At 47.1% G+C, this 20,154-nt stretch overlaps 1 protein-coding gene across 8 annotated transcripts in view; it reads right to left on the bottom strand.

The window, feature by feature from the left end:
- Window positions 1-20,154, bottom strand: part of ITPR1 (inositol 1,4,5-trisphosphate receptor type 1) — a 322,408-nt gene that overhangs the window by 18,672 nt on the left and 283,582 nt on the right. For 7 of the 8 annotated variants that reach the window (XM_073901575.1, XM_073901576.1, XM_073901579.1 and 4 more), the window contains 6 exons: window positions 19,501-19,665; window positions 14,444-14,639; window positions 12,963-13,055; window positions 11,658-11,797; window positions 10,945-11,110; window positions 8,056-8,216 (listed from right to left, as the gene is read on the bottom strand). In XM_073901575.1, the coding sequence (XP_073757676.1) occupies window positions 8,056-8,216; window positions 10,945-11,110; window positions 11,658-11,797; window positions 12,963-13,055; window positions 14,444-14,639; window positions 19,501-19,665 (921 nt within the window). Of the gene's footprint in view, window positions 1-8,055; window positions 8,217-10,944; window positions 11,111-11,657; window positions 11,798-12,962; window positions 13,056-14,443; window positions 14,640-19,500; window positions 19,666-20,154 lie in introns of those variants that run through there. The other variant, XM_073901582.1, reaches the window with a different exon arrangement.

Here is a 20,154-nt window from a genome sequence, read left to right as displayed (position 1 = left end):
ATTACATACTGTAGTCTTACAATCAAGTAAAGCTGTATCAGTTACAGTCAGTGTTTAGATTCAGGAGGAAACGAAGGAGTTTCGAGTGCAGTTAGCGTGTCTGGGACGGCAGGTGACCAGGAAGGCAGCCCGGTGGGGTCAGCACTGGGGCAAGGAGCGGAAGGTAGGTCCAGCATGTGAAGGGGAGAAAAATACATTCCTGGAGTTACCATGTCTCCTGAGTTGGGGGAACTGTGTAAGCAAATATTTATGTACAGATACAAGCATATAGAGACCTCCTTGGACTAGCTCACAGTGGGGAGACGAGCACCGGTGGTGAACAGAGTCTTTGGCTGACTGGTCGAACAGTTGCTAGGTACAGCGCTCCAAATCTGCACGGGCTCACTGGGTAGGCTGCATTCCCTGTCCGCTAAGTTAGCACAGAAAGCCCTCTCAGGCAGATTATGGCTCTGCCCCACTCATTGTTACCAACAGTGCCTCACGCACCCTCTGTGACGGTCAGGCTGTGCAGAGTTCGGAGGATAGTGCAGACCTGGGGTCCCAGGGCCAAGTGCTTCATAAGAAGAAGGCACCTGTGAAGTGCGCAGTGGGACAAGGGGTGACTTCAGAGCCTCTAGACGAGAGGGCAGAGCATGTGGTAAGCCCGGGCAGGGAAACACAAGCCCAGCAACTGCCCTGTGCCACTGGCACTGATGCGAACCCGAGCTCAAGTGCAGAGGGTGGGGCGAGAGCCCGTCTGGCTGTTTCCAGCCACCGAAAAGCAAGTGCCAAATCCCTGTCCACGTCTCCCTTGCTCTGATATTCTCGAACTCCGCCGTGCTGCCGGCTAACTTCGGGAAGCATGCTGGGAATCGTACTGGAGAGCCTCACAGGCCGTATCTTCATGCACGGCTAAGGGCTTCTGGAGCCCGGGGGACATTTTCATCTAGGCGTGTGGCCCCCCTAAGTCAGGCAGGGAAGCTGATGATACAGCACTACCAGCGCCGAAATCTCTGTCCCAGGAACTTACCAAGGCACTCCCTTCCTCCCAGCATCCTCTCTGGAATTCCAGAATAAAAGTCCGAGCTCATTACTGCACATCTGCCCGGAAGCAGCCTGCCCGGCACGTGATGAAGCACAGATGCAGCGGATGGGTGGGGGGAGGTGGCTGCACAGGCTGACCTCTCTGGGACTCCCAAGTCCTGGCTGCTAGGGACTCCCGAATTCTCACTGCCTGGGGCCGAGACCCTCCAGGACGGCAGGACGGCTGTGTCCACACAGACCTCCCGGCTCACACTGCCCAACACCGCCCCTGCCAGCACCACTCCCCTGCAGACTTCCAGGGCCTTGCTTTTATCTGATTAGGAAACACCAGTCATTCCTGCTCTCTTGTTTCTGTCCAGAGCGATTCCCTTTAGTCCCTTTACCCAGTTCCTCCGGGCAGAAAACCGCTGCCCTCACTTTGGAAAGTGCCTGTCTTCAGACTTCATAGCACCAGGCTCTCTCTCGGGTCAAGAAAGGTGCAAGACTTGGGTCAGTTCCCCTTTTAAAAGAAGGCAGTGACTTGTAGGTAATTCAGTTCCCATTTTGATCTTTTGCCCTTGTTAACACATTGCTTTCTGACTGTGCTTGCTTCCTGTGTCTTCTTATCGAATACAGATAAAAACAAGTGAGTGCTGAGGCCAGATGCCCTATGGCTTTCGAATCTTCCTCTTAGATGTTTAGTAGTGCTTTATTTGCTAAAAGAATTTATTTGCTTGGGAAATTTACCCAAGAGGTATTTTCCAACCAAAAAGAGCTCTCTCTCTTACATGACTTTTTTGATGCAAATTGACTAGGGCTTTCAGTAAAGCATTTTCCAGGAATGCAGGCTCCTGGACTCGGCCCTCCTATCTGAAAAAGGGCACTATTTTCTAAGAGCATTTCACTGGCTGACCTGATACACTTTTGACTTGGAAAATTGTTTCTTTGCTTTTATAACCCTATACAACTAGTTTCTGAAGAGGTCAAGTGAATTAATACAAGATGGAACAAAATGGAAAATCTCTAGTGGAATAGTGTGTGAGCACGTGAGAGAAAGACAGAGGGACGGAGGGGGGAGGGAAAGAAGTCAAGAGCGGTCTATTTTCACTGTGAGAAAAAGTCAGCACCAGGCTTAAAGGATGATGGATCAGACACTCTAATTATCAGGGAGTTCTAACTATTCAGATGAGTCACCCGGGTGTGGAAGCCCGTCTGTCTATGGTTCTGGCGAATCTTCCTTCCCCTTTAACTTAGACACCTCTCTCCCTTCAAATAATGGCCACCAAAGGGAGTATCATTCCCTGTTCCAGGCTCAGGGGAAGGTAATGATGTTTCTCAGATTTTACCAAGTCAGAATTAACACCTATTTCAGATACACCCTTTGCAGGAGTTGGCTCTGCCTCTCCTGAACTCTAGTCATGTCTACAACCCCCTGTAGTATTCGACTCCAGGTGGTTGCCTAACCAGCAATGCTGGTGGCAGCTCAGAGAATTAACATGCATCGAATGCACTGAGCTTCCCTCTTGCTGATTTGTGCCTTAGCCAGTCAGCATCACCCAGGAGGTCCTTCTCCCTCCCCCAGTGGGGCCTTTGCCGGGCCTTGCCTCTTTTGAAGTTGGCTAATTCTCCTGGGAGATGAGCCAGTCCAAGGCAGGAAAACCAGATTCAGCCTGACCAACGGCGGCCCATCCTTGACATGGAGGGTTGTGCGTGAACACAGAGGGAACCACACTGCATGTGCGCATGTCAGGACAGCCCCAGGGTGGGTTCTGACTCAGCAGCCCTGGATGGGAGTCTCAGCTGCAGCCCTTCCCAGCAGGGGGAACCTGGAGAAGCTGCTCACCCAGGCTGGGCTCCAGTTTCCCACCTGTAAAATGGTGGCAGTGCCACCTACAAATGCTGTTCTGGGGATTACATGGGACTGTGCATGCCAAGCATTTATTTCAGTACATACTGATTAAACATGACCTATTATTAGAGTTATTATCCAATCTGCCATTGTTACGGCAAAGCACAGCCCGGTCCACTCCTCCAGAAGTGATGGCCTATCTATCTCCCGACACTCAGGCTGTGGCGGGAGGAGGTTCTCCCCAGCCGGCCCGGTAGTCAGTTAAGTGTGCCCTCCTGGAGAAGAGAAGGGGCCAGAGTAGCTCCAGGTAGCGGGGGGTGCTGGCATATGGATGAACAGTATTCCTCCTGACCACCCTGCCATTCACTCAAACACACGCCTCTGAAAATAGAACTGATTTCTCAAGGTAGAATTCCAAGATACCGAAGGGGAATCTGTATTTCATTAACAAAATAGATGCTATTTATTAAATTATAGTTTGGTCTTCTTTACTGACCTTCCTTCTTAATATTTCTGGAGTTTTTAACTTTCAAGAATAACTTAGTCTGCTTAACAAATTAAGCACTGGCTTTTCTCCTGAGCTAGACTGTCACAGAAAATTGGGCTGCTGAATCATCGCTGGGAATCCTATATTTGATCTTTTATCTACAACTTGCCCACTGTGCAGTATTTAAATTCCTTCAGGCAAGATACAACTAATTTACCACTTATCCAGGTTAAATATATCTGATTGTATGGCCTATCAAATCATCGTCTACGGACTAACACATTCTCATTTCAGTCAGCAGTAGAGAGAAGTCAAAGAATGTTAAATTATTTAAGAAGAGCATGTGGTACATCAATTATCGTGAAAATTTAAATGTAGTTCAGGGCTAATAAAACTCTGCTTCTCATAAAGGCTGCCACTAAAACTCTACATGGTAGCCCCAAAAATCCAGTTGCTATGGAGAGAGGAAGGTCAGGGGTTTTGTTCCTGCCCTGAGCTGCCAGGGCTAAGTGAGGTCACTCTGTAGTCACATTTCTCTGTAAGTACAGCCCTGTCTGGGGCCTGAGTCAATGAATCTGAGGCTGCCTCTCCCGTTCGAGCGGCACTGTCTGTTCTGCACGGAGGTACGGGGTGGGGGCTGGGCTCCCCCCACGCAGTGCCAGTGACAGCACCCGCTTCGGCCATGTGCGCAGAACCCAGGGCAATCATGACAGCATCTCATACACAGAACCCGGGGGCCACTCCCCAAGTCACCCCAACTCCTGGTCGTGGGTAATGACTGTGAGTGGAGGACGCAGCTGAACACATGGGTCCGAGTCCCAGGTATTGAGGCCCGTTCGATGGAGAAAGAGTGAGAATGTCAACTTTGTCCTGCTCCAACATTTAAGAGCACTTAAAACGTTTAAATTTGAGCGCAAGGAAGAAGCAGGAATTTTCCATGGGAGGAATGTCTTGGCGTCAAGATGCCCATTCTGACTTTTCTTAGCAACAGCGTGCCAGCAGCCAAGGCATCTTACACAGCCGTGAAGTGCAGGACACGATGCTTGCGTCAGCTCTCTGCCCGCGCTGCGCTCTGCTGCCCTGCCGACCGCTGTGTGTGTCCGTCTGGCCCTGCTGGCATCCACTCCCTGCCTCCTTGAGGGCCCACCAGGCCCACCCTGGTCCCCCACATTTACCTCGGTCCCATCACCCAGTGGACACGGGAAGTGCCATTAACCCCCATTTCCAGACAGCAACCCAGGTCAGGGAAGCCCCATGACTTCCTGGGGCTATGTGGCTCGGAAGGTGCAGAGCCGAGACTCACATCCTGGATTCTCTGCCTTCAAATCCAATGCTTAGGGAGCAAGGACTTCATGGTAGGCATGAGCCTGGCCTTGGCTTTGCCGGGAATAGTCCATCTCTAATGGAAGGAGACAGGGCACGACCAGAAGGAGAAAGAAGAGAATACACAATCTTCTATTATGTTTCGATGAAAATTAAGTGTGGCTGAACATCTGGCAGCTAAGTTCTCTACTGCCATCTCTGGCAAGAAGCGCACCGTCTCCATGTTTTTTTTTTTTTTTTTTTTTTTTGAGATGAAAATCTATTTACCATCCCTGACACCACGGTCTGCAAGGAGTCCTTTTCGGGGCAGCTGTGAAGCTCCTCCTCTACCTCCAAGTGACCAGCTGGGGCCTCTTCTGTTTGCTTCTTCTGGGTTGTCTATGGGCCGTTGTTACTTCACGGTTCTTAATGAGTCTCCAGGATCTTAATTCATGAGTTCAGGGAGAGCTTAAAACCCCCAGCCTCTGGCCACTAGGCAAGAGGTGGTTTTCCTGAGAAACCCAAGTCCCAGAAAACCCTGTCACGATTTCTTTTGGGACATGAAGTAAGCAAAAAGGTAGCTGACTTTTCCTTCCCTCTCTGACACTGTGAGCTGCCCGCCTCTCCTTGATCCTGGAGTAATAGAGTCGGCCTCTCAAAGACATCACCGGCCTTTTCCTCCCAGAAGCAGTGGGCAGGAGGCCTGCCTCCTCAGGAGGAATGTTGAGAGGAACTCATCTCTGGGCCGTGGCTGCCTCCACAGGGTATGACCGAATGGGTCTGTCACACGGGCATGTGGCCTGTTCCCCCGCAGCTCTGAGCTCCCCTGGGCTTCCAGCCGAACAGCCCCAGTCTACCCTCCTGTGGCGAGTGCTCTCCGGGGAGTGGCCGGCAGGGATTCATGTGACCACTGAAAATGGTGTTGGCCAAAGGCACAGCCTTTCAGCCAATGCATCTAACCCTTCCCTGAGCCCTCACTAAGAGCACGAAATATCTGGTTCCTCAGCAACTTTGACACTCAGAGTTAAGAATTTTTTGATGCTACATATTTTTAGGCCTTTTGACAAGAAGTTCTGGTACAATTTAAGAATGATGTGGATGAGGAAAGCACACTGAATGCTGGGTTTTTCAAAGCGTCGCCAAGCAATGGGCTCTAAGCAGGCTCAGTGGGAGGCTGGAGGGTGACTTCTGGCCCTTAATCCTCACCAGGTGACTGCTCACAAGGCTCCTTTAAGTCTTCACGATTGACGATTGAGACAGAAACCTTAAAGTGCGCCAGAGTTTTCTGTGACGGTTAAGTAAGGTGATTAACAGAAAGCTTTAAAACTGGCCCCTGAAGATTTAAAGACAGGGCACAAATACTTTCGAGAGAAGCAAACAAAGTAAAGAAGAAAAAGAATGTGTGACAAGGGTAAAAACTAGAGGTCCTCTCCTCTACCCATTACAGGACTTAATGTGAATGAAGGTATTTGTGTGTGCATGCAGACAGGTCGCTGTCCCATGAATGCTGACCAAGTGTCTTCATTTGGCAATATCAACAATCGGAGGAAAAGATGGGCTAGGAGAACTTTTCAGTTAATGTGTCCTGACCCTGGAGCCCTCGCCGAAAATCTGCCCTGGCAACCAACAGAATTCCTAATTAACAACAGATCTGCTCCCACCTGGCGCGGTGCCACTAGCCGCCTCCCCGTCTGCTCCCTCGCTGGGGCCGTGGTGCAGTCCCCATCACTAACCCTGAGCCTGGCTTTCATCTGTTAGGGAGCACACCCAGCAGCCACATTCGGGAACTCCTGCCTTTTTTCCCTCTCTGCTGATTTTTTTTCTCTTCTCCTTCCGCTAATCTATGACGCTCTTTTTCAACACCCCTTTAAAAGTCATCTCTGCTGTAAAACCTCGTCCATTTCTCTCTACCCTCAAAGTTCTCTCTGAATGGTTCCCCACTAAGGGTAATTTTATCAAACACAGTACTAGATGTGAAAGAGCTTTACAAGCCATAGAGTGCTAAATACTTAGAGATTATTAAGAATCCCTCTCCTCGGCACTCACATCACCAGTTCAGAGGATCATTTCTTCAATCAGCATTGTTTTGTCTCTTCTGTTGGATGCTTACTACTCCAAGCATGACCCACCAGCCTGCAGCTTCAGCGTCCCCCCACCTGCCAGAAGTGCACTGTCTGGAGTCCTGACGGTGCCTGCTGAATCCGAATCCAAACCCTCACATCTTCAGGTGAGTTCTATGTACGTTAAAATTTGAGAAGTATGGAATTCGACATTAAGGACCTCAAGGGTACAGATAGCACAGAATCGCCCAAAAGCCCTCTGGAACCTGCAGACGCCTCCGAGCTGGTGTTCTTTGGGGGGTGGGCTCAAGAATATTGCCATGTGACTGCCGGCCTGCCAGCAATAAAACTAAAAGCCTGCCTGCGTCTGCCGCATATGAATGATGCTATTTACAGGATCAGTCGTCACCTGAGATTTCTTTATAGTAAAAGCTTTAAAATCACATCTGCATAAAAAACACAGACGCCGTTTAGGATACCTCATTATCAGGCTGAGTGCTTAAGTCCTTGGCAACTGGAAGGAGAGTCAGTGAACTGTAGCCCCCTGTCCCCAGAGCGAGCTCACGTAAATCACAGAGGCTCCCTAGACTTCACAGTTCAGGCCTCGTCGCTTTACCAATGCCCCTCCTGAACATTTTAATGAAGTTCAGAAACCACAGGTATGAAAGGACAGCTGGCCTGGGACCCCCACAGCACACGTTTGGTACCTCCTCAAAGTCCTGGCCGAGAGGAGTGCTCTGGGAACCCAGGGCAGCTTCCCCTCTTCCCAGGACACTGCGGTCACGCTCTCCAACAGCAAGAAGATGAATTTGGGACTCCAATTCCTCCATCATATGATCCCTTCCTAATGGTTAGCGAAGCATCTCCCAGAAAGGCTAGACTGAGGCCAAATGAGCAAATAACCCAGGCTGAATGAATTCCATCAACTGATCATTATTTAAAGTTATCTCTTAGGGACTAGGTCTCATTTAAGGAGAACAAAGAAAAGGATCCATTATGAAGAAAAGAGGCTGAATACGTAGAGATGGGAGACTGGGTTGTGGGGTTAGATCTAGGTTAGAAGCCCAGCCCCAGTGAGGTGGCCATGTTCGCATCTTGCGGAGCCTCACTGTTTCCTCCTTTAAAATGGGGATGATACCACCGGTCTGGTGCTTCTGCAGTTCACTTGAGAGGACACACAAACTCTGGAGTCTAATACCTCACCTAGGCTAAGAGCTCAGTAGCCCAGGACACATTAGGTGTTCTTTTTCTGCTGTGGGACCTGCTCGCTGGCTCCCGAACCGTGCTGCTCGCCCCGAGGACAGAGCTGCGGTTCCGGCCCAAGTGTGAGCCACCTCCAGGAGCTTCCTGCTCACCTTGATCATTTCTGCCACGTAGCTCTCGGGCCCAGTGTACTCTGTGGAGTCCTTCACTTTCACCAGCACGATGAAACACAGATAGTGCCACATGTTGTGCTCCTCCTTGATGTGCTCTTCAAAGGTGACAGTCTTGTTGTCGAACTTGTCTCTCTCCAAGCCTACGGAGAGACGGAAAAGCCCCCGGCCCCAAGTGAGCAGCCACGGAACAGAAAAGTCTGCAAGAGAACTGTCCGCAGGGGAGGCTGCGAGTGTAGTCCCCACCTTTGTGCAGAGTTGGATTCTGGTGGCCTCCTCCGTGCATTCCCTTTTACATCCCCGCAGGGAACCCCAGGCTGCGGGGAAAATGGCCCTGGGTCTGCATCCCACCTCTGCCCCCTCCCCGTCACTGTTTGTCTCCACGTGCCTTAGTGGCCTTGTCAGGGAACGGGGGAGAACTTTAAACACATTTTGAACTTTAGCTGGTAAGTTTGTATTTTGCAGAGGTCTGGGTGAGCTACTGTGTGAAACTAGTTTCTGTGGATTCTCGGATAGAGCAAGGAAATATATGATGTATAATGGGAGCTAGATTTCTGTCAAAGAAGGGAGCACAAATATGGAAAGGGAGAAACAGTGTAATGGTGAACTGGAATGAGAGGTATGGGTATGAACTCATTCTTTTTCAGATGTATATAAAAAGACACAAAAGTGTATGGCATATGTGTATGTACACAAACACCCATGGGTGTGCATGTACATGTCTATGCTAGATCTGCACCCCAATAAGCCCTGGGAGCAGGGGTACAGCAGCAGGAATGTGCACACCTGGTCCCCGGATCTTAGCTTCTAAATACCCTTTTCCACTAGAAAGAACCAGGGCTTTTTGGGAAAATGGGCGATGCCAGGACCGGGTCAGGGAGATACAAGTTAAGCTTGAACCTGCACTATCTCGTAGCACTAATAAAGTAAGGAAGTACACAAAAAATTACAGTGACATGACAAAACAGAGAAACCAGCTTGGAGGGCAGGACACATCTGGGGCAATCTGAGCATCAAAACAAATAATGACATTAAAGGATTATAATCCACTGGATTAAATAAAAATACAGAAATCCATGTTGTCACAAATACAAAAGTATTAATACATATATAGTATACATACCTACACGAGAAGAGAAAGTTCTTTCTTAAAAAGCCAACTAACAAATGTAGAAATAATAAAATAATAAAATCATCACTGGACAGCCATCCTAATAAAAGAGGCAGGCAGGAAACATCAGTGGACATTAAAGCTAGTGGGTAAACATTTAATTTGAGGAATAATGGGATATTTACATGGTCGCAAAATATTTCCTCATAAATGTTTCCTAACTGCAAAGAGAAAAAAACCCTAACCTTTAGTGGAGAAACCTGGCAATCACCACCTTAACGAAGTGACTGGAGTTAATATCACCAGTTATAAGAGGAACAGGCATCCCGTGCCTCCTGAAATGATGCACTGAGGAGAATAAACATTTCTTTGATGTTCCTACAGAAAATGCATGACCCCAATTCTACCATGAGAAAACATCAGAGAAACCCAACCTAAGGGACATTCTACACAATAACTGACCAGACTCTTTAAAAATGTCCACAGAGGCTAAAGAGCCGTGACAATGGAATGCAACATGACCTGGGCTTCCACTGGCTATAGAGGGCATTACTAGGATAAAGGGTGAAATATGAATAGGGTCTACAGACTGAGTGACAGTATGGTATCTTTGCTAATTTCCTAATCTTAGTAACTATACTGCATATTTATGAGAGAAGCTTCTTGTTTAGGAAATAACATATTGAAATATTTAGGGATCAAGGGGCATCATGCCAGTGGATCTCAGACTATAAGAAAAACTGTGTGTATGAACAAGCAAATGAAGTAAGACATTAATATCTGGGGACTCTGGATGAAGAGTAGACAGAAATTCTTTGTATCGTTCTTATCACTTTTCTGTAACTCTGGAATTATTTCAAAACAAAAGGCTTGAAGTAGTTTTAAGGGGGCGAAAAGCAGATTTAAGTTTTTAAACGGAAAATGCTCATTTTTGGAGTAGAGGTACCAGTAGGAAATTTATATATTCACAGTTACTGTATTATGAATAATCATGAAATGACCACCCAGCTACCAGATTCCTACGTGATTACTATACATTTCCACATACCTCCCTGTAGCTATACTGACAACAGTTTCTTGGGCACCCCATGCACCCGTCTACTACTTCTCATTGAGTGCTTACAATGTGCAGGTTCTGTGCTAGGAGGGCTACACGAACCAGCTCTCTTAGCCCCACAATAATGCAGAGAAGTACATATTATTGTACCCATTTTACAGATGGAAAATCAAAGTACAGAGAGTGAAGCAACTATGCCAAGATTATGCGCCTAGGAAGCAGCAGAAACTTAATCAGAACCCAGGTCTGAGTTCTGGGCCCAGGCTCTGAACACCTCCACCATACCCTCCGAGGGGAATATTCTTTGATTTAACGCCTGCTACCATCTGCAGTGGAGACATCCACAGGCTGGCACTGGATGAAAGATGTCCAGTCTAGTTACTTAGGAGGGGGCCAAGAGATGCTCGGCAGCCCCTCCAAAAATGAAAAGACCCCAAGACACATTCATTTCAAATTATGTGCGATCACATGTCTGCCACGGGAACCTTCATTCCTGCAGACTCACTGGCGCCGGGATCTGCCGCTCGGGTCCCTCGGCTGCAAACACCTCCCAGCAGAAGGGAGGCAGAGGAGAGGCCCCCCCCAACGCCAGGGGCAGAGAGGCTTGAGGAGGCAGCGGCGCCTCGCCACAGAAAGCCTGCAGGCAGCCCGTCCGGTCCGTGGGGCCTGAGCTTCCCTGCGAAAGCTGGGCTGCCACACTCACCACAGATAAAGCACGTGGTCTTTAAGATCTCCTCCTTCTTCTGCTTCTCGCTCCTCAGGTCAGCAAAGGTGTCAATGATAACCCCAAAAATCAGATTAAGGACGATGATGATGACCATGAAGAAGAACAAGAGGTCATAGATCACTCTAGCGGCAAAGAGGGGCTCCTAGAAAAGAGGCGTCTCCATCAGTGAGGTCATGCCGCTGCCCTTTGGTCTGCAGAGCTCAGGGCAGAAGGAAGAGGCTGCCAATGGGCCCAACATTCGTGGCTCACCCGCACCCTACGGGTCTGCTCTGTCACAGGTTAAACTGGGCAGCAAACTTGAAAAGTCACAGCTGTGTCTTTTTTTCACACCCTTTGTCCAAAGGGTCAGTTCTGCCAGTGTCGTGTGGTGTGTGCACGAGAGCAGCTCCCTGGCATCTGAGGGGTCTTGGACATGTATTCAGGTAGGCCAGACCCGGCCCAGGGGGCAACAAGCATTTCCGTGCCCTGAGAGGAGGGCGAGAGCTGCCCCGTCCCACAGGGCAGGGGTCCTCGCCTCGCTCCAGGGTGGGCGGTGGAGAGAAGGAAGCCTCAGCTAGCTAGCTTTGCAAGTCTACTCCGAACTACACCAGCTCTGCTTTGTCGTGGGCTTCTGCGCAAGCTCTCTGCCTTATGCTCTGGCCCCCAGCCGCCACCCCCCCTGCTCTCCCTTCCCCTCGGGATCCAGCTACCTCTTTGGATGGCTTCCTGAGCACATCTCCTACTCCGCCCCCGCTCCTCAGCCCGTGACTCAGCACCGTGACGATGCACATCAGCAGCGTCTCACACGTGTGCTCTTTGTCTTGCTCCGTCTCTTCTGCAAGGACCAGCTCTATGAACACGGTGAGTAACAACAGATTTACAACGTGTGGGAAAAGAAAGACCATGATTCTGAGATGGTGTTCCCTGAATACCAGCTCACCAGCTACACACGGGAACAAGAAAGAATAAAACTAAGGAATCGAGGGTCATATAACTTCTTTCAAAAAGCTGAAGTTACCTGGGGCAATTCCGTTTTCATCACCAACCCTTGCTAGTTTCTCAAGCCAAGTCAGAACTGCCCTTCCCTATATTAAATCCAAAATACTCCCTATCCTATTCAGATTTAAACTCCAGTCCCAGCTCTGAACAGGCATTTGACCTAAGATAAGTTGCTTAATACTCCGAGCCACAAGCATCTCGTCTCTCCGCTGAGGGTAATCCCACAGGACCTAGGCTCCTCGCTGGCTAAATCCAGCCACGTTTTACAGCAGGTCCCCTGGATAAATAGCTTTATATTGGACGCTGCCCATTCTTAATCATTTTTGGAGGAAGAACCATGTCTTGCTGCCTATCCTGTTCTTTTCAGCAGTTGCAGGGAGAATGGTCTTGCTAAAACAGATCTCACCATACCACTCCCCCCCACCACTTCAACTTCTATTCATCCTTTGGGTGAAGTTTAACCTCCTCAGCCTAACGTGTAAGAAAGGCCCTTTGTGATCTGGCCTTCTGTTGACCTCTCTGGCTTCATTTCTTGCTACTACTCTTCCTCATGATCATTATCTCCTCCAACACACTACAGTTTACTTCCAAGCCTTTAGACACCTTATTCCCTCTACCTGGAACACCTAACCCTCCTCCACTGTCCAAGATTCTGCTGTTTTAGTTTAACTATCACCTCCGGGTGCCTATCTTCTCTATTCCCTCCTTATTCCTAGCACTTAACATACTGTCTAATAATCACCTAGGTGCCTGCTTGCCTCCTCCACCTACAACATAGTCCCTGGCAAATAGGGGGCACCCAGTAAATAGCGGCTGAATCAACCAAGCAGGTATTTTCTTCCCATGTAGCCTTCTTTTCCCTTCATCTCCCTCCTCTCTCCCAGCCTTTCCCCTTTGCTACTGGCCTTACTTCTGAACAGTAAATCTGCTTCCATCTGCTTCCAATGTCCTGTGCACCATCTAAGCTTCCAGAGGAGCCTAACACTAACATGGGGCTTAAGCCTACAAGGTCCTACCTTCTTTGGGTGCAGGAGCGGAGCAGTTCTCCACAGTCTCCACCCTACACACGTCAGAGTATAGGAACTCGCTTGCCAAACTCTCGCCGGCTTCTGGGAAAGAGAGGAAATTTTATGATGAACAATCTGGCAGCATATGGTTAAAATGTTTGAAGTCCCCAATTCACGGCTGATTAAACAATTCTTTACATAAATAACACCCTACATTCCTGCATATAAATTCAAGGCAGAGATGCAATTTACACTTTCATTTGGTGATCTGGATGGGAAAGAAGCCAGAAATGTCAATTCCTGTAGGCTTACTAGAAATATCACACTTAAATAGCACCTCTCCAACTTTAAAGACACACAGCTGAAACTCTTCGACAAATACTACTGTACGTACAGACTCCAGCAAGATTTACACCAAGTCTGCACAAAAAACATCAGCGAGCAGGAATGGAAATCCAAGGTCCAGACCAGTTTAGTTCGGAACCCTAAGATGGTTGGCAGCAAATTTCACTTAGTGTCAACTTGGAGGCTAGAGTTACATGTCAAGAATGCAGCATTTGGGAGAACAAGGCTGCCTGGCTTAGTCAGTGATAATAATTCTAGTTTGTTCCTTGGACTCGGGGCCTCTGGCTACCTGATTAAAACAAAACAAAACAAAACAAAACAACCCAGCAATCTTTCACTTAATGGTGTTAAAATATTTTAATTGAGACAAGGAACACTTGGGTATCATTCAAGTATATGATCATTTTATTTCATTCTCAAAAGTGGAAATGACTTCTGTTTGCTCTGTATAAAAATAATGTAAGCTCACTGTCAAACTTGCATACAGTTAAAAAAAAAAAAAAAGCCCCAGAGACAACCACTGCTGGGGGGAGGTAATATTCTTCCATATTTTAAAAGACATATATGAGTTTTTTCATTTTTAAAAAATATACGTGGATCCTATTATAGTTATTATTCTGCAATTTCCCACCACACCTTTGTGGGTGCTTTTCCTTGAAGGTTTACAAAGATGTGCCCTCTCTGCAGGGGATGCCACCCCATAGGACACTCTAATGGAACACTCTACATTTAGACTGGTTCCGCTTTCACACTGCAGTGAACATTCTTCCATATGCATCTGTTTCTGCATGCATAGGCAGCAGGTTTTTCCTTTAAGGATAAATTCCTAGAAGTAGATTTACCAAGCCAGAGGAATGCATCCCCCTATGCTTTCGATATATAGGGTCAAATTGTTTTTTAATAAATTGTATTCGTTTAAAAACTGACTTTAGTGAATAAGTTAAATGTAAGCTCTGGACCCTTACACTCAGCATCTGACATACCAACCACCTTTGGAATAAAGTGAGAACCAAGCCCTGGAATCAGAATTCAAGTCTGAGTGCTAGGGAGATACCCACATTGCTAAAGTCATCGTTCTCTTTAGTTCACTTACAATGAAGAACTGTTCTCTTAACATTAAAAAGATCCGAAGATCTCAAACTCACCTGGAAGAGCAGTTTCATTGGGCAACCTATCTACTTCCAAGATAAAATCATCTTTGAAGAAAAGATAGCCCACTATTGAGAACAGGTAAACCAGGATCAAAGCCAGAACTGCTGTCAAGATGATGGACCGTCCATTGCGAGTGACACTTTTAATGACATTAAGCAGAGTCTCTTCTCTGTATACCAAATCAAAAAGCTTTAAAAATGAACAAAGAGAAGACAATGGGACAGTTTTAAGAAGCCTCTAGGTTAGATGTACACGAATATCTCATAATGAAAACTTGATTTATAGAGAATTTACCCTTTTAGAAACTCAAAAGCATTCTATTATGTTAACACTTTATACTTGCTTGTCTTAGTGAAAATGGAGATGGGAAACATAGCCTAGAAAAGGTGGGCGGGAAGCAAGAACAATTTCCAGTGGTACTCATACAGTTGAGAGGTCCTGGGGATGGAGAAAATACAGGGTAGTACCAGTGGGTTTCAGGAGGCAAGGGAGAACAAAGTGATGAGGTTCCTGGCATGCGTCCGTGTAGGGAGTAGTTACTGAGTTTCTGCTAAGGGCCAGCCACTTTGGATACAGGATTGGACCAGCCCTGGCCCTGTCCTCCCGGAGCTTGGAGTCTCACAGGGAAGACCACATACAGCAGGCCAGCAGAGGTAGCAGGGGCTCTGGAGTGCGAGGGGCAATCTTAGCTCAAGCACAGGACATCAGGACAGTGGGCTAGGTACTTTCTCCTCTGCCCTGAGCCTCCGTTTCCTCATCTCCAGACGGGAGGGCAGGGTGTTGCTATGAACCCTAGCTACGTGATGTGTATTGCGTCCGGTACATAGTGTATGCTGCGCTTACATGCTGAGTATGCACAGTAAATGGTAAGGATCATTTCCTGATGAAGGGACTGGGCCAAAGTCACACAGCTCATGGCAGGGACACTGGTGGTGGTAACATACCTGGAAGCCTAAACCCTTCCCATCTCCCTAATGGGGGGAGGAGGTATGGCGGGGGTGGAGACCCCGAGCAGTGCACTGTGGGCTCACAGTCTTGGCTCGCCCTAAGAGACTACTTGCTCTTTGCAAGAAGTTGGCCTGTAGGTACTTCTAGGTATGTGGTACTGATGGCTGGTTTTCTCAGATATTTGGCTGCAGGAAGAGTACAGAGCCATGGAGGAGAGCTCTGTGGGCTTATTCTTGGACCAGAGGGCTAGTTTTAATGTGGTCCCTGTGCTGAAACCGAATCTTCTGAAGGTTCTGCCTCCACACGGCTTTGGGGAATGATTGCACAGCCAAGTGAGTCAGGGGACAAGGGTCTGAATCCTGACTCTGCTTTTAATTTGTAGTAAGATGATGATCAAGCCATGTAACCTCTCTGAACTGGCTGATCTCCGAGTCCCTTCCAATTTACAGTTTTACATCTGAGTTCATTTTCTGGTCAATTAGCCCTTCTGCCTCCATAAGCCCAATCTCTGTCCTGAGACCTGTGGTCGGGGCACCAGGTAAAGTAGGAAACTCAAAGGGAAGGAAGCAAGAAAGAAGCATTTCGTCAATATAAGAGTACAAAAAGCTAATGTTGCTATTACAGTTAAATATTTTCCAGCAACCTACTATGAAGCAGCAAGTGAGAGCAACTTCAGACAATAAACAAATGACACTTGTGTTCTGGGGTAGGAACTGTAAGATTATATAGCCACCAAGTCATTGAGATGACAAGTAATTTCTTTTTCTACTCATCTGTAATTTCTGACTTTAAGACAATGGACATGCATTACTTTATAAAGGAGAAACTTTCTTCTAATGGGAAAATGACACATGTTCAATGGAGAAAACTTTGAAAACACAAAAAAGCACAAAGAAAAACAAAAATCACCAATAACCCCACCATCTACTCAAGTTATTTCTTCTGCCCCTACTACATTGGAAAAATGTTATACAATATACCATAATACTGGCATACAGTCAGCCCCTTTCACCAAGCAATCATGAACATTTTTGTGTTAGAAATGATCACCTAGACTGTCACTGTACAGGAAAACCAGTTTACTTAACCAAAATATTTACTTTTTTTTTTAAAAGTCAAGATGTTTCCAATTGCATGTCATTAAAAATAATGCTGTGATGAACACCTCTGTACTTGCCTCTATACATACTTGTCCAGTTATTTCTTTTTGGAGAATTTCCAGAAATGGAATTGTTGGGTCAAATGTTGCAACTTTCTAGAAACATATCGATCACCCCACTGCTTTCCAGAAAGGCTGTACTGATCCACGCTGTCAGGGGACGGGGGCCCCTATAGCACACCCTCATAAGACCTGGACATGCTCAGGCCTTTGGACCTTTCCAAACATCACAGGTACAGCTCGGGATCACACTGTTGTTTTAATTAGCACATCTGCGTTTAGCATTAAGGTGGAACATTCTTCCATGTTTACTGACCATATGGATTTCTCCTCCTGTTACCTGCCCATCCATGAACTTGACACATTTTCATCTCGGGGTGTTAACATTTTCTAAGGACACATTTGGATGCAGGCTCGAGACCAGGTTCAGCCAGTATGGGGCCCCACTCTCCCACGGTCCTTTTCTGGTCTGCTGGAGTGGGGCTTTCACAACCTCGGGAGATGTGGGTTTTCCCTGCTGGAGGTCTCTCTCCAGTTCCTTTCTGTCACAGGTTTCAGTACTTTGTCTGTGATTCTCAATAAACACGTTAAATACTACTTTTGATACCAAAAGTAACATGTCACCTGAGGTCACAGACAAGTCACAGCCAGAAACACATACGAGAGGCATCCAGCCACCATCTGGTTGGATCCTGGTGAGTTCTCCAAAAGCGAGCTGAGCTCAGGTAGTGCTGGCAGCTCGGAGTTACTGTTTCTGTGACGGATGAGAGACGTGAAAGCAAGAATGCAAACTGCACTGGGAAATACCAGCCACACCGAAGCAGGGACTTTTTCACAAGCTCAGATGAAAGGCAGTTTGGAGCTGGGCTTATGAACTGACTCGGCAGTCACCAGAGCTCAGCTGCTCTCTGGTCTCTGGCACTCACTCGGTGACTCTGGGCAAGTCACCCAACCTCACCTAGCCTCAGTTTCGCCATCTGTCATTTGCAGACATCATCTACTTCAGAAGTCGTGGTGAGAGACAGTATGAAAAGAGCACATGGGGAACATTCAATAAATGGCGGTAACGATGATTTTGTGGTCCGTGAGGCCTGTGAGGGCAGAGAGAGTATTGGTTTGTCTCCCTACAACAGCCCTGCGTCTAGCATGGGCGCCAGCCGTCATCTCGAAGGACCAAAAGCAGAGGACTTGAAGGTAGAGACAGGGAAACGAAGCCAACAGGACACAGAACGTAGGCAAAATCACACCCTCCCAGGGAGAGATGGCACTGTCTGAAGCAGAATCTCCTGTCTCTTGGGAGAGATCCCTCGGTTGGGATGAGAGAGACCTCCAACTGAGCTCTACCTCCTTGCCTAGGAGGACATGGGTCTCCCTGACTCCAAAACCAGATCCTCGGGGTGCCTGGGTGGCTCAGTCGTTAAGCGTTTGCCTTTGGCTCAGGTCATGATCCCAGGGTCCTGGGATCGAACCCGGCATCGGGCTCCCTGCTCTGTGGGAAGCCTGCTTCTCCCTCTCCCACTACCCCCTGCTTGTGTTCCCTCTCTCTCTGTGTCTCTGTCAAATAAATAAATAAAAATCTTTAAAAAAAAAAAAAAACCACCCCCCCCCCCGATCCTTATCCAGGGACATTATTGTAAGAGACAAAAAGGCTCAGAAATATACACAGAGCTCTCAAGATTTCTGATACAGAGTGACCAAAATAGGCCACATAATGGCCATCACAAGTGCATCCAGAGACCTCTTTACCTAAAACCTCAAACTATAGCCAGACCTATTTTAAAATGAGGTAAAACAATCCATTTCCCTCAGCCTGCCAACATCTACCACTAATGGAATGAGCTAATCCTGATGACCTGAAAGGTGAATTCTTTATGGTGTTTTGGATGGCAGAGGAAGTAAGTGGTGACAAAGACAGTAATAGCTAGAATTGCTAAGCATTTCTTGTGTTGTAGTGCTATTCTAAGGCCCTGACATGCACAGTTGCAGATAATCCCTGTGGCAGCCCTGTAAGGGGGACAGCTTGTTCTCGTTTTGTAGATGGGGAAACTGAGGCACATAGCAATTCAGTAACCAGTCCAGAGGTCACATGGAGAATACCTCCCAGAAGTTTTCCTTGTTCTACCCTTGCTCTACCCTTGTTTTCCTTGCTCTACCCTTTGCAAATAAATCCCTTTGATCATTTTTTATCCTCACTAACATTTTAATTCTTCTAGTCCCTTTATGGATAGTTCTGCTTGCAGATAGCTCAGCTTTATGCTTCTTGTCATTTGATGTAGGTACAAGGCAAAGGTTTCTTATCTACAACTCTATAGGTCTAGATTCCCTCTAATGACAGGAAAGTAAGTAGATATTTGGTCTATAATTTAAAAACCTGTTCAGGAAGAAGGTGACTGAACCAACTCATTTTATAGACTATCAAGACATTAATCACTTGGCTCAGATTGGAACCAAAGAACTTCCAGCGAAAAGGTCTCCCGGACCAATAAATCTACTGAGCTCCCGTCATAGATCTTGGGACTTTGAAAAAACTCCTCCTCTTATTTCGTCACTACATGTTCTCCCTGGGAAGCGGATCCCATGAGAACTGTCAGATGATGACAGTCTCAAAAAACATTCTCCCTGGTAAGCACTGGCTGAGTCCAAGAAAGAAAGCAAAGCAAAGATGCATGTGGAGGACACATCCCCGATCCAGATGGTAGGCACCGTATACCACTGGAAAGTGAGAGGCCCAATGTGCACACAAGCAGCACAATCACACACCTCTTGGTCCCCTACCAGCTGCCCTGCTCCCTGGGTAACTTTCTTCTCCAGATACTGGAAATGAGGCATGTGACCTTGTTAGCCCTGACATACCAATCACCATTAAAAGGAGGGGTCTGTGAGGAGAGACACGGGACACTCCTAGTTTTCGACATGTAAAATCTTTCCCTACCAGGAACTCACCAGCAGACTGTAGAAGAATTCGTGCACAAGGAGGCCCATGGCGCAGATCAGCAGATACAACAAATGGTAAAGGAACTCAACATCCAGAACCATGGCTCGGTAGCCTCTGGTGAATGTTCCACAGTTGCCCACAAAACTCATTAGAAAGATGATTTTATTGCAGACCTGAGAATAATGACAGGAACAGCCAGATAAGCACAGACTTCGTGACAGTCGAGGGCCATTTTCACGCAATGGTATTTCCACAACTGTGCCCAAACAAAGCTTCCTTTTGCACTAAGTGCCCACCGAACCCGACCAGAACCATTTTATAGATCTAAGTCATATCGTTACTTTGCTTTTCAGGCATATTACAAATTATGTGGTAGTCAAATAACTTCATGAGCAATAGTAATCAAGTGGCATTTGTATATGACAAAAACAAAATTAACACATACTGAAATTATGATTTTCGAAATGAGATATGAATCATTTCTAACATTCTTATATGAGTTAGTCAAACACAGAAGTCACCTCAATCTATGAACCCTGTGATCAGCATGAATAAAAGCATTTTCTGAATTTCTGTTACATTCTAGGCATTATAAGGGTTGCAGTTTAATGAGAACCAGCTAGTTCTTGTCTTTCATTGCTCCTAAATTCATAGAGGAAATA

Source organism: Callorhinus ursinus, unplaced genomic scaffold (assembly GCF_003265705.2).
Source record: "Callorhinus ursinus isolate GAN/ISIS: 27379988/994484 unplaced genomic scaffold, GSC_fseal_2.0 scaffold15, whole genome shotgun sequence".
NCBI classification, from domain to species: Eukaryota; Metazoa; Chordata; class Mammalia; order Carnivora; family Otariidae; genus Callorhinus; species Callorhinus ursinus.
This window is presented reverse-complemented; position numbering and strand designations above follow the sequence as displayed.